The following is a 14,376-nucleotide window of genomic DNA, read 5'->3' as shown; positions in this document are numbered from 1 at the left end:
CCATTGACTTGTTTAAATAAATTTATAATGATTCTCATTCTTTTTTTTACAAATTCAAAGATTTCACTCTTTAAGTCAATGTTTTTACAGATCTGAAAAAATCTTGGGTCATTTGAAGTGCATGTTTCTATGTGATTTTCTCCTTACAACATTCTGGAAAATTCATCAACTGGGAAGGAAAACTGTTGATGTGTTATTTGAAACTCAGCCTTTGCCCTGCTTTTCTCCTTCCCCACTAGTTAGGTAACATGAAGAGTTTTAATTGGTATAAGTATACAAAGAAATCATGGGTATATTTCATTCAAATTAAGAGCATATTCAACTTGTGTCAAAGGGAGTTAGGGAAAGTTAGATACCATCTTGGCACATAACCAAGTGTGCTGTAAAAAAACTATTGTGTGTTTCTACTGCAGCAATGCATGGCTGGTTTTACCATTTAAGTATGCTATTGTGGACAAATCTGTTATCTGTTGCAGAATATTCACTTTTTTCATGGTTGTTAGAGTAGTTCTTCAGTAAATAAAGCAAATTAAGGACAATATACATGTCAGCTTGGAAGTCAATAAAATTTTCACTTGAGCACTCCATGTTCTCCCTTCTTTAAAACCCCAACACCTTATTATTCTCTGCATTTTTCTTTTCATCAAAACTTTAATTTAGGGAGGAAATAATTCACTTTAAAGAAGGAAAGCACAACACAAAGACTTAGAAAAACATAAAAGAAAGAAACAGATGTCTATTAGTTGGAAATCATTTATTGCCTCTATAAAAGTTTAAATAAAAACCCTACAAAAATTCACAGTATAATCTGATGTGATTTTAAGGTGATAATATGCTTCAGAGGTAGTACCCATAAAATGGAATGCAGGATTGCTAAAAGGAATTACTTAGTAAATTAATGGAAAATAAAATTTCAGTGTGGAGCAATATATACTCATATACACTTTAATGGAACAATCATAATTATATTTGCATGAAAATATCACTTTATTCTCTTTACCCCTTAGCAAATCTGCTTTTAATAAAGGCTTATTTTAAGCAATGGTATGTCAACTGTAGGTTCACAAGTTAGTAGGCTCCTCCATTATAGCATTACAAAGCATAGCTTAGTGAAGGGCATGATACAGAACTGTCTGCCAAGGATAATAACAACTTCAAAGAGCAATCTACCCATCATTTAGATATAATGTCACTGATAATTCTTTAAGAAGTACAGCAATAATTTTGTATTTGTAAGCTCAGAATGAAAATCTAATACATTAATAAATAGACAATATTCCTGGTATACCACCACTGCACTGTGAAGGAAGAGCAACAGGTAAAGTTTTCAGGATTTCTCTTACAAATGACCATAAACAATCAAGCTGAGATGAGGGAACTATTCCTTGGATATGGTCTGAATGTCCTTCTTCAAAAAGGCAACAAGGTCATTTTTAGAGCCCAGAATTCTTTTAAACCCACTGCTTATGTTTTCTCTTACAAACTTACAAAACTGTTGAATATGAAAGAACATGCAAATAGACGTTTCCATCTTCTGAGAAATGGCCTCTTGGACATCCTTTGAGGTCTTGGTAGTATACAGAGCACAGGATGTGATTGGGCCACAGCCATTTCTTCATCAACAATAACAAACATTTCCATCACGTGCTTGCAGTGACAGTACAAAAGTCCTGCAGTTGATAACTGACTTTACAACAAAACATCCCCAGGTTCTATGAAGAGGCCAGTTTTCTTGTAAATTTTTCCTTGCATGTGTTAATTTTCCTATTCTCCAGGAAAATGCAATTCTTATTTTCTTGTGACTAATTTTAGCTTGGCCACAATGAGGAAAGTGCTTCCATTTGGGGTTTGTTGTTTTTAGTACACATTTTGGAAGATAAGCACTCTCAGATATACTTGGGATACTGAGGGAGAAAGATTGCAATTTTGAGGCCAGCCTGGGCTACATAATAAACCTTGTCTCAATAAAAAGGAATTACTTCTTGTTAACATTTTAGGGCTATTAATAAACGTTATCTAACTAGAAATTATAATCAATTCAAGAATTGTGCTAGGTGTGATTCCTAGAAGGAATCCTCTCTACAATTTTGGGAGAAACCATAGAGTACTCCCCGGTCCACGTTTAAAGTTCCATTCAACAGGAACTAAATAAGTTCCTTTTATCTTCGCATTTGTATTTCAGCACCAGAATTATGGGTTTTTTTTAACCATCATTGGAATTAAAACACTTCTAAAATAAAATGTGGCTGTTCTATAGCAGGAACCAAAGGAAATACTGTATCCAGTATTTGTTATTGGCAGATTGAAATCATGTGCCATAGATTTTGAAAAAGATGTCTAGATCAAGTATTAAAAAAACTATTACATGGCTGGGGATGTAGCCTAGTGGCAGAGCCTAGCATGTGCACATGCCTTGGGTTCAATCACCAGCACTATGTGAGGAGAAAAAGAAAATAGTATGAGGAAATCATATTTTTCACATATATAGATTAGGTTTGGTTTTTGAGATACTTCAAAGCAAGAAAACTGCTCTTATGAACATTTTCATGGCTGAGTTTCTTTAGGGCTTTGGCAATGTTAAAACAGACCATACTATCTAAAACATCTCTCAGAGAAACAGAAGCCAATGTGAAAAAAATCATTTTTCTATTAACTACATTTGAATGTTGGCTTTAAGCTTAGTATATCCAAACAATTTCTAAGCAGAAAATGTGTAGCTGAGAGTGCTTGCCTTCCAAAATGTGTGCCATCATCGCCAGGTGAAGCAGGTTGGGTTTTTTTGTTGTTTTTTTGAAGTCTACAGCTCCCTGAGAGATCCAATGTCTGGCACATGTCTTCCCTATGCCAACATTTCAATGAATATTTTTGATTTAATGACTAATTTCTAAGATGTGAAAAATAAAATCTTTAGCATTAAAACACGTAGGAGGAACTCATCTATACTAAAGCAGAAGAAATTTGAATTGAAAGATAAACTGAATGACTAGGAAGGAGATTCTCAGAGAGACTTAAAAGCCTGAAATTGTTTTCATATTATTTAAGAAACAATTTCTGTATTTGCTGTGTATAGTGGTGGTGTGACTTACAAATTTAATCCTAACATCTGAGGTTCTCTTACTCAGTGCTCTTTTCTCTGACCGAAATTTGATTTGTCAGCAAGGAATACTAAACATTGTTTGCAACTAGCCATATGGCTTTCAGCTAAAAGGGAGCGTACCTGACAACGGAACAATTTCTGCTAACAAAGGAACCATAGCAGTAATATCAAATCAAGCAAATACTTGACAAAATGAAGGATCATCAATAAGCTTTACTTATTTTTGTAGGGGAAGATGACATTTCAAGGTTAAAGACATTCATGAATTGGTGTCAGTGAATTCCAAATTAGAATTAGCACTAATTAATTTTTTTAAGAAAGCTGAAACTTAATGATCAAAACAGTCATCTAGTTACTTCATTAATCGTTTAGGCATAGAGAGTAATGTAATCATGCAACACAGTTCCACATTGCCAAATCACAAATATATGACACTGTGAGCTTAGGGAGAAACTAGCATTTTCCCTTCTATGGCTTTTGGTAATACCATCTGGTACTCTGGAAGGGAAGATCTGCAAAGAACTGCCTACAGTGTGTTGCCATCTGGTATCTACTAATAGAACAACTGTGTACTGTGCCCATTTTAGGTGTGTATTCATAGAATAGTATCCAGGAAATTCAGAGGACTGTGACTTACAACCGAAGTAGTAGAACTCTTTTTGGATATTATCCTTGGCTAAAGGCTCTGTACAGGCCTCACATGGAAATGAGGTAAAATTTGTGGCAAAGCTGAGTGACTAGATTAAAAAAACTCAGTGGCTTACCTTGACTTCCTGTTTCATAAAATGTAAGAACTGAAAAAACATTACAAAGATGGTGATAAATTTGAAATATTTGTCCAATATTTTGTTTAACTTAGTTATACAAATTGATTAGTACCGTGTGAATTTTACAATATTTGCAATTTGCAGCCATTAAGAAGTCCCATTAAGACTAATTGTTTACAACATTTTTTCTGTACACTTAATGATTTATTTGATTTTCTGTTGGTGAATTCCTTTCCCATAGTGTTTCCCCCTTCCTTATAAATATTTGGGTTAGATTGTAGAAGAATAGCAACAATTTACAATTACATACTAGCAATTACTTCAATTTTCAACCATTAGCTTAAGTAAAAATCTCATAGGGACTGAAAAATAAATCCCGTTTCATCCAGATTAAATATTTAAGTTTTGTTTTTAATTTTCAGTCCACTTTCCTGAGTAAAAGTGTATATGGGTGATAACAAAAGAAAAGAGGAAGAAAGAAGATGCAATGGCTACAAAAAACAAGACAAAGTAAGCATTATCAAATTTGTAAGCAATGTTGCAACTTTTTTTTTGCATCTCTGGTTAAAATTATTACTCAGATTCTTCTACAAATAAATTAAGAAAAAATCTTTCAGAAACTAGACATATTAAATTTCATAGCTGGGTTGCTCAAAATTAAATACATTTTTTTCCAGAGTTCCATCATTTTGGAAAAAAAACTCTTGAATAATGCTTTTAAATTTTACATGCATTTTTTGCATTGTAGCCATTATATCTTGTTCTTCCTTCACAGAATATGTCCGTTTCAGCAATGTGTTTTTCCATCTGAAGACTTGGGCAACAGAATGCAATTATCTTGAAATGCACACCTGTTAGGCAGCCAAAGACTACATCATATATCCCCCCTCAAATCACAAACTGTCTGATGCATTTTTCTCTGATAAAGAAGACACACTGAATGAGGTATCATCAGGCTCTGGTGAGGCATGATTGAAATCCATCTCTTCTAATTCAGGAGGTAAATCTGACAGCAGTGCCTAAATCAGAAAAATCAATTTTTTTGGATTAGTACATGGATAGTTTTCCCCAATTTTATGTTAATAGGTATAGTTCTCTCATCTTGATATATTCTTATGGATTTACAAAAAAATCAATTCTCTTTCAGGATAACTTAGCTGAAAGAAAAATTCTTCACACACTACTAAAGAAGTAACAAAATACTAGATGTTGAGAGTGTGGATTATGTATAGTAGAACCCTGTACAAACGGGAAATTAGGAAGGAAATGTATACCAAACCTGAATCAAGTGCTTTTAAGTGTTTGAGGTAAGTGATTTTCACACTAGTTTTGAGTGTTCACTGATTACTGCTAAAGGGCTTTAAAATTGCATTCTTTATTAAAATATTCATGCCTCATTATGGTATCCTTTAGACAAAACCACATTTCACAAAGGGGTATTTTATTCCTCACTGGGAGAATTAATACAGTAGTTAGGAGAGAAGTTCTGCTATTCTACTTTAGATTAAACTTTAGCAACTTGAAAAGATCAAGTGATTTAAAATCAAGTGATTTTTTTTCCTTTCCTTAGGCTATGTCCATATTTACAGATGGCCAAGTACCCACTAGGGCCAGCTAAATCACGGAATCTAGCTGTTGTAATGATGTATCTGGAAGGCTGTTCATTTCTCTGCTGAAGTAATTAGGATAAGCCAAGAATGACAAACTAAGCTTGTTCACGGTCTAATTGCTTCATCTGGACTTGCAGAACATGCATCTATGCTAGAGAAATAAATGATTAATCAAGTTTTATGTAGCTGACAGTACTGATGCCGACTTGACCATAAGAAATTGAAACTAAGTGATTGATTTGTTGCTCCCAATGCTAAAAATAATATAGTACATCTGCCAATTTTTAGACAGCATTACTTGTAGTTTGGGCTTTGAGTGCAGTGGTAAACAAGAACCAAGGGAATAGAAACAAATGAAAGCTTGCCACTACTGAATTAAGGAACAGAAGGACAAAGCATGTTGGAGAACATACGAGATCTACTGTTGAAATAAGACAGTATTTTCCTATTCTCTTTATTAAAAGAAGTGACAGCTATACAGCCTCTACTTTTTTCTCTTGTGGCAGAGGTAGTATTAAAATTTCCTCCTTTTTGAACCCTCTTACACTGTTAGTGGGAATGTAAACTAGTACAACTACTCTGGAAAAAAATTTGGAGGCTACTTAAAAAGCTAAACATTGATCTACCATTTGATCCAGCAATACCACTCTTGGGGATATACCCAAAAGACTGTGACACAGGTTACTCCAGAGGCACCTGCATACCCATGTTTATTGCAGCACTATTCACAATAGCCAAGTTATGGAAACAGCCAAGATGCCCCACTACTGACGAATGGATTAAGAAAATGTGCCCTTAATGCAGAGAAACTAAAGCAGATACCTTAAAAGCAACTGAGGCCAATAGGAAAAGGGGACCAGGAACTAGAGAAAAGGTTAGATCAAGAGAAATTAACCTAGAAGGTAACACACATGCACAGGAAATTAATGTGAGTCAACTCCCTGTATAGCTATACTTACTCAACTAGCAAAAACCCTTGTTCCTTCCTATTATTGCTTATACTCTCTCTTCAACAAAATTAGCGATAAGGGCAAAGTAGTTTCTGCTGGGTACTGAGGGGGTGGGGGGGAGAAGGAGGGGGCAGAGTGGGTGGTAAGGGAGGGGGTGGGGGCAGGGGGGAGAAATGACCCAAGCATTGTATGCACATATGAATAATAAAACAATAAAAAAATTTCCTCCTTTTTGTCAGGTTGTGTAAGGAAAGACTAACTTATATGTGGAAAAAAAGTTGTATTTATTTTATATCATTATATTGCCATGAACTGTGTAAATCCACAGCAAAGTAACTTAAAGGTACAGCATGCTTACTGGGGCGCAGTAATCACACACAGAGCCATTTTCTTCTAACCCAGTCCAGATGCAATGGAGCCTTGGCTGGCATTTGCTGATCTGTTCAGATTATGAGTAATACATCGCTGGAATCAGTTCACTACACAAGTTTGAAATACCATATACAAGAAGGAAAAAAGTGTTCAAATGAACAGTCACTGAATGTGTGCTTATAGTAATGGAAAGTCAAATGGATTAGGAGATTAAATTAAATTGAAAATTTTAGTGGAGAGACCTGAAAATCAGAGAAGCACTTTACTTCTTTGTCATTGCATTAAATGTAGTTTACTAAAATGAGTGTAGTAAAGAATATAAAAATTTTCATATATGAGGCAGTATACGGTACTACTCATGCATGAAGTCTGTCTCAAAATTCTTCTTTGAGTACCTTACTGGATTGCAATACTGGGACACTGAACAATCTTTGGATTATGTCAACTGTTGGAAATGCCTTTTTCAACACTAAAGTAGATATAATTAGCTTTCATCTCTCTCTCTCTCTCTCTCTATGTATGTGTGTGTGTGTGTGTGTGTGTGTGTGTGTGTGTGTGTGTGTGTGTATGCATGTATGTATCACTCCTTTCTGTTTTCTTGTGCTGGGGATCAAATTCATGGTCTCACATATGCTAGGCAGGTGCTATACTACTGAGCTACATTGCTAGACTTAATTTTCTTTATTATATGTTCTTCATCAATGACAACTATCTGTAGGATCTGACCATGTGCCATTCTTTTGAAGAGATCAATAAAACCATTCCCAAATATACAATCAGTCTGTATAACACTTCTTCTAGGATTTAAGATGTGAATTGTAAGGTCTATAATGTTAATCATTCTTATCCTTCATGCAAAGTGGAGAAATTGAAATTCAAGAAAAGCAATTGATTTGCCTAAGATCATACAGTGAATTATCATGAAGAAAAAACATAACTAATGACTTAGAGCAAAGTTGGTAACTTTTGATTGTTTTGATTTTTAAATGGCTACTGATTAAAAAAAAAAAGACTTTAGCTGGTGTGTCGGTGCATACCTGGGATACAAAGTAAGTTCTAGGTCAACCTGGGCTACATAGTGAAACCCTGCCTCAAACAGACAAACAAACAACCATCACTAATAAAAACTTTGGGTAATCTAATGTCTCAGTCTGAGAGTATCATATTTCTTCTTAAAATCCTGGACTTCTTCGTTGGGCCAAAATACTCTGCAGAGCACTTACCTAATTCAATTTATCCAAACCAAGATCAGTGGAAAACATTGAGAGTTGTTTTTTGTTTGTTTGTTTAAATAACAAACCAATAACACAATGGTTCTCTTTTATTAGGTAGAATAAACATTAAATGAACTTGTAAATATTTCATAGTGTAAAGATCAGGAGTTTAAGAGATGACCTGGACACTACTGGTGACTTCTACACACACACACACACACACACACACACACACACACACACACACACACACACACATATTCTGAGACAGGGATTACAGAAATGTGCTACTGTAAACATTTTTATGTTCTCAGACAATATTGAAGGTCCATTATACTTGATCTTAAATAGAAAAATCATGAAAATTAGTAGTTTCTCTTTTGGATGCTGATTATATATACTAAGACATTCAGTACAATTTTTGTATCACTTTCTCTTTTGTCCATATCTTAGTTCACAAGTCTTTTGTAAGAGGAAAAGTGGAATAGGAGAAAAGTAAAGCACACATTCTTTACTTTTCTTATTTGCTAGTGGCTTTGGGAAAGAACCAAGTCAAGGATGAAGTTAGAATTGGAAAATAAAATGGATTCTATGTGCTGTTCTTAGATGTCAAGAGATACAGATAACTGTTGGTTTACTGGCCATATAACTGAATTCAAGCTATACTATGATTTTTGAGATCAGAAACACACTCCAAATTATTATTAAGGTTGGACCAAATTCTGTGGATTTTTTTACAGCTATTTAAAACTTACAGTACTTTTGAAACCATGTTTAAGACTACCACTCCTAGTCATTTGAAATCTGTATTTTGGGTTCCAAAAACAAACACATTTTCAACGTGTCATGGAATATGCATTAGTCATATAATGAAGAAATATGCTTAAATGAAACTGGCAAACACAACTGAAGGCTACTGTCTTGGGATGTCTGTGTATGTGCAGGGCTGAGGGAATAAAATTCACGAAAGTGGACACATAATATACATGACTAGAGTCTCATGAGTAAATTCTTCTAGTTTACATTTTGTAGTACAACATGCCAGTTAAACATACAAAGATGTTTTTTCTTTGTAAAGGGGGAGAGTTATGGGCTGTTAAGACTTTAATCTTTTCCCTGGAGATATCTTGGATGGTATATATATATATATATATATATATATATATATATATATATATAGTCTTGCTTAGGTATAAAGGATCAATTAAGCAATAAATTTTATTTTTTACTTAATAAAAGCCTCCAAGACTGCTTACTAAATAATTGTTACCTATGTCTCACACTACTCATATAGAACTTCTCTGACAAGGATTCAGCATGGTGGTATATCACTCAGCAGCAAAAGTGGTAATTTAGTATTAAATGTAACATCTAATATGATTATACAATTTTCTTTCAAGTCTCATTAACCAATATACAGAATTCCATGAAAACATGAGGTAGAAAATGTAATTTGAAAGGAAATCGCAAACAAAAACAAACAAGAGACATTTCATCTTTGGAGTGGAGGACTCAAACACTTTACTTACATTGAGAAAAGTGATGCATTAGGGTCACAAAGAATTTGACAAAGTAATTTCATATTTTCTTAGTAGTGAACAACGTATCACAGAATAGACTATATCCAATCACTTGTGTACTCTAGTTGTGGCTAGCAGATACCTAAGATCCAAAAGCAAGGCAAATGCCTCACCTCTTACCTACTTAAAGGCTAGTCTGGAATTAATAAAGTATGTTAATCAGCTATTTTGATTTTCCACAATAGCAGCACAAAATATCTTAGCCCCTATGCTCAAGAAAACTGTCGTTTAAAAGATCATAAAAAACCACTTCCTGCATGCCAAGCAGAAATGAAGAATAAAAATAAAAAGATATGAAGAACCCAAGCAGGAATGAAGAATAAAAATAAAAAGATATGAAGAACCCAAGTGTGACAAGTCATGTTTCAATATGATACATTGTGGCTTACTGGTCTCTTCTGGGACCTACCTGCTGTTGTTCCTTATCATCAGCTTTCATAGCTGCAATCAAGCTTCTAACAAAAGTCTGAAGTTTAAAGTATTTTTGCTTTTGAATCTCTAGCTCATTTTCAATGAATCTCACTTCTTCATTCTGAAGGAGAAAACATTAAACTAATATGTAAATGTTGTACATGTTCAACACATGCAATCAAATTAGGGGGACAATAAATAAAACACAAGTTTAGCATAAAGGGATAAAAAGCACAGAAAGAAATTGTTACTCCAAGGCTGCCTTTTAAACAAAACACCAATAGAAAACAATTTTCAAGGTTAAAATTCCAATGAAATAAATTCCAGTAAGAGAAAAAACAAGAAACAGTTCTCTTCTTGGAAAGAACTCTCTTAAATGTAATTAGTATTTGGATTAGGATTAAGAATAGAGCTCAGTTAACCCCAAGAGCAATAACAGATTCAGTAATTGCCGAATATATCATTTAGAAAACCGAATAATGAAAACTAAAAGTTATTTTCTATCACTGAGAGACTGAAATTACTGAAACTACAAGTAATTTGCTGAACTGCCCACCATTAAGTGAAAGTCTTTTAGAAAATACCTCCTAATGTACCAACATGTACCATTGATGTGAGACTTAGTTTACTTTTACTATTTTTACTAGTTGTTCAGGAAAAGAGCATTGGACTAGGATTTAGGGGTATTCCAGTGCCTAGTCTACTGATAACTGTGCAAACTTGAGTAGGCCAATTAATTTCTCCATGACTCTGTTTACTCCTCAGGAAAATAGATATTTTACTAGTAATCTGAAATGTAATGTTATATCACTGTAGGTTATAAGGCTCAAATAAGATACTATTAGGCCCTCTGAATAGATTTATTATTAAAGCTAGAGTAATCAAGAAAGCATAGGATTAACCTAAGCGTAACCTGGTGGTGTACACCAGTATTTCCAGTTACTAAGGAGGCAAAAGTCCAAGGATTATGGTCCAAGGTTGGCAAAATTGTGAGACCCTATCTGAAAAACAGACTAAAGTAACAAAGTCTGAGAGTGTGGCTCAAGTGATAGAATGCTTACCTAACAAGTGCAAGGCCCTTAGTTCAAAACCCAGTATTGCTAATAAATAAATAAGCATAAATAATAAAGAAACATAAATAGAAAAGATTGTCAACCCTTTTATCATACACAAAATTTAATAAGATATGGATTATATAACTAAATGTAAAACCTAAAATTAAGAAACTTCATAGAAAAATAGGAGGAAATCTTTGGACTTCGGGTAAGGCAAAAAAATTCTTATATAGGATACAAAAGCATGAAAAAAAATCCATAAAAACTTCATAAAATACCATAAAAATCTTCATAAAATACTGTAAAGACAATAAAAACATAAGCTACATATTGAGATAATTGGAATTCAAATATCTTAAAAAAGAATTCAGAATTAATAAAGAACTCTCGCAATCCAATTATAAGACAAGCAAGAGACTAAAAAATAGGCAAAATATTTGAAAACACATTTCATCAAAGAAAATATATTTGAAAAAGTATTTGGTATAACATTTTCATTAAGGAAATGTACATTAAAACCACAAAGAAATACTAATACTAACATGCTACAATGGCTAAATATAGAGAATGACAATACCAAGTGTTGGTGAGACTATGGAGCAATTAAAAGTCTCATATATTGCTTGTGGGAGTGTGAAATGAAACAGATAATTTGATAACCATTTTCCCAGTTCTTATAAAATTCAACATACTCTTCTTCACTCAGTAATCCTACTCTGAAGTTTTTTACCCAAGAAAAATGAAAACACATGCCCACAACATATTTATACATGAATATTCACTGCAGCTTTATTCATAATATCCTCAAACTGGAAATAGTACAAGCTTTCATTAGCAAGTGAATAAACTAAGTATGGTGATGATTATAAAACTACTGTTCACTTGCAAAAACTCATCTAATTTTATACTAAAGAGGTGAATTTTATTGCACAGAAATAATGTAATAATGTAACTGATTAAAAATATAATAAGTACAGCCAGGCATGGTGGTATAATCTCCACTATCCAGGAAGACATGGCAGAGACTGCAAGTTCAGGTCAGCCTGGTCTACATAGGGAGGCTCTGTCTCTTATGAGAAAAATAAGGGGACTAGGAGCCTAACTCAGTGGTAGAGCACATGTTCAAGTCCCTTGGTTCAGTCCCAAGTGACTGAAACAAAAACAAAACATACAAAATATCTCAAAGAAAAAGTTAGCTGGGTATGTTGGTGCATGCCTGTTATCCCAGCATTCTGGAGGCTGAGACAAAAGGATCATGAATTTGAGGCCAGTCTAGGTTACATAGTGATAACCTGTCTCAAAACAAAACAAATTTATTCTTACATTCTAGTTGAAACTTTGTGCCCTTTGTTCATCAATCATCTCCCCATTCACTCATACCTTAGCCTCTGATAATTACCATTCTCTGTGTCTTTTGAATTATTGCTTTAGCTTATCTTTCTGAACTTGGCTTATTTCACTTAGCATAATGTTCTCCAATTCCATCCATGCTTTCACAAACGGGAAAAGAACAGTATATGTGATGAATATTGTAAATAATGTACATTTTAAAATCATTCAGAGAGTAAATTTCAAGTGCTCTTACCACAGGAAACAGGTATTTGAAGTGATAGACATGTTAATTGGCTTGATTTAATTATTCCTCATTGTATTCATAAATCATAACATTACTTTGTATCTCATAAATATATAAAGCTATAATTTTCCAATTTATAATTAAAAATAAAAATTATTTAAAAATATAAATAAGCTGAAATGAATAAATTATCAGCCAAGCTCCTTGCAAAAAACATTGAAAGTGGGCTATGAATATACTCTCTAGCTGGAAAGAGTATTAGCAGGACCTTAGCAGCAATTGCTCACAAACCCCCACACAAATACATAAAATTATTTGATTCTATGAGTAATTTTTGTCATTTCAATTGAGAAGATGCTGCAGTATCAATCACATTCAATGTACAAACATGTTTAAGTCATCATTTATTTTATCAGTTAGTTGAGTTTAGAACTTACTTTATCTGATAAAACTGTTTCCTTTTCTGATCATTTAATATTAAGTGAAACATCTGCACAAACTAAATGCCTAAATAGAGGCACTCTCCAACTATCTAAATTATAAGAAAGCATTATAATAAAATTCACCATACTCCTGCCATGATATATTATACTAGTCCTAAACTTTTGTTTTTATTAGCATTCATTGTCAGACCAGTAGTATTAGTAAATTGCTAACCAGAAAGTCTTTTCAAATACAGGAGATACCTATTTTCATAAAAAAAGTGTCTCAATTGAATGCACAATCCTTTTGAGCTACACTCACAAGTCCATCAGAAAACATTTTGAAAACATTAATTCACATTTGTAAAAGTCAGGAATCATAGTTTTGCTTGCAGAGCTCTAATTTTTCATGCAAATATTTCTTCTCAGTATTTCCAAAATGTTTCAAAAGCATAAGCAGCTTTAAGATAACTTAGTATCACAGGTAATTTCTTCTCAGAGCTTTTTTGCAAACCTATTAAATGCTTCTTAGATTACAGGGAGTAATTTATGTATTCTTTAGAAATTTTCCTAAGCAAATGGAGTACTTGTGAGAGAAACTAGAAGATGACATCAGTCACTGAATTTCACAAAACAAGATCTAGCTTATTTTTCGCTTTGTAAAGCCCTCCCTACATTCCCATAAACTTTGTCAATACTTCTTCAAGATAGTTTTTGGGAGCACATGTGGTTCCATGTAGACCAGAGATTTGATTTTTGAGCAGTCTATTAATGGTTGCCAAGTCTGAAGTGTTATTTTATGACATAGCTGTTCATGCCTCAGGTACTACGCCTATTAACTAGTCTCATTAGAATAACTCCTAGCAATATGTATTCCTTGTGATGTATCTCAATCAGAAACTCTTATGTCCAAACTGAGTATTGATGTTTGTATATTAATAATTATCAAATGAACTATAGGAAGTATTCTTTCAGTTTTCTCTAATAAATCCCAAGAATAAGAGACTAATTCAATGTGGGAAAATTTTATATGATACAGTTCCTGGTCATAAATGATTTTATATAAAGTGGGCATTTTCAAAATAGTATTAAAATTATTCCCAAAGGCAAATTACTTTATTAGACTACTCAGGAACTAGTTACTGAATTTCTATGTGCCAGTCTCTCCAACCAGTAACACACATGAAGATAAGTCTCTGCTTTTAAGATAATTATGATGAATACACTTAAGAAATCAACAGTGATTTTCATTCCCACAAAAGGAACATTAATATGCTTATATGAATACAGTACTACAATTTTCTCCAGAGATGCTAAATTTC

General features: G+C 33.4%; 1 protein-coding gene across 2 annotated transcripts in view; it reads right to left on the bottom strand.

The window, feature by feature from the left end:
• Positions 1 to 202: 202 nt before the first annotated feature.
• The window catches only part of Hdx (highly divergent homeobox), a 146,945-nt gene continuing 132,771 nt past the window's right edge, over positions 203 to 14,376 (bottom strand). Inside the window, exons 8-9 of one of the 2 annotated variants that reach the window (XM_074062793.1) lie at positions 10,000 to 10,122; positions 203 to 4,883 (exon numbers count right to left, since the gene is read on the bottom strand). In XM_074062793.1, coding sequence (XP_073918894.1) covers positions 4,758 to 4,883; positions 10,000 to 10,122 — 249 coding nt within the window. In that variant the 3' untranslated portion in view covers positions 203 to 4,757. The remainder of the gene's footprint in view (positions 4,884 to 9,999; positions 10,123 to 14,376) is intronic. The other variant, XM_074062792.1, reaches the window with a different exon arrangement.

This window comes from Castor canadensis, chromosome X (genome assembly GCF_047511655.1).
Source record: "Castor canadensis chromosome X, mCasCan1.hap1v2, whole genome shotgun sequence".
Lineage (NCBI taxonomy): Eukaryota > Metazoa > Chordata > Mammalia > Rodentia > Castoridae > Castor > Castor canadensis.
Note: the sequence above shows the minus strand (reverse complement) of the source record. Positions and strands in the feature narration are given on the sequence as shown.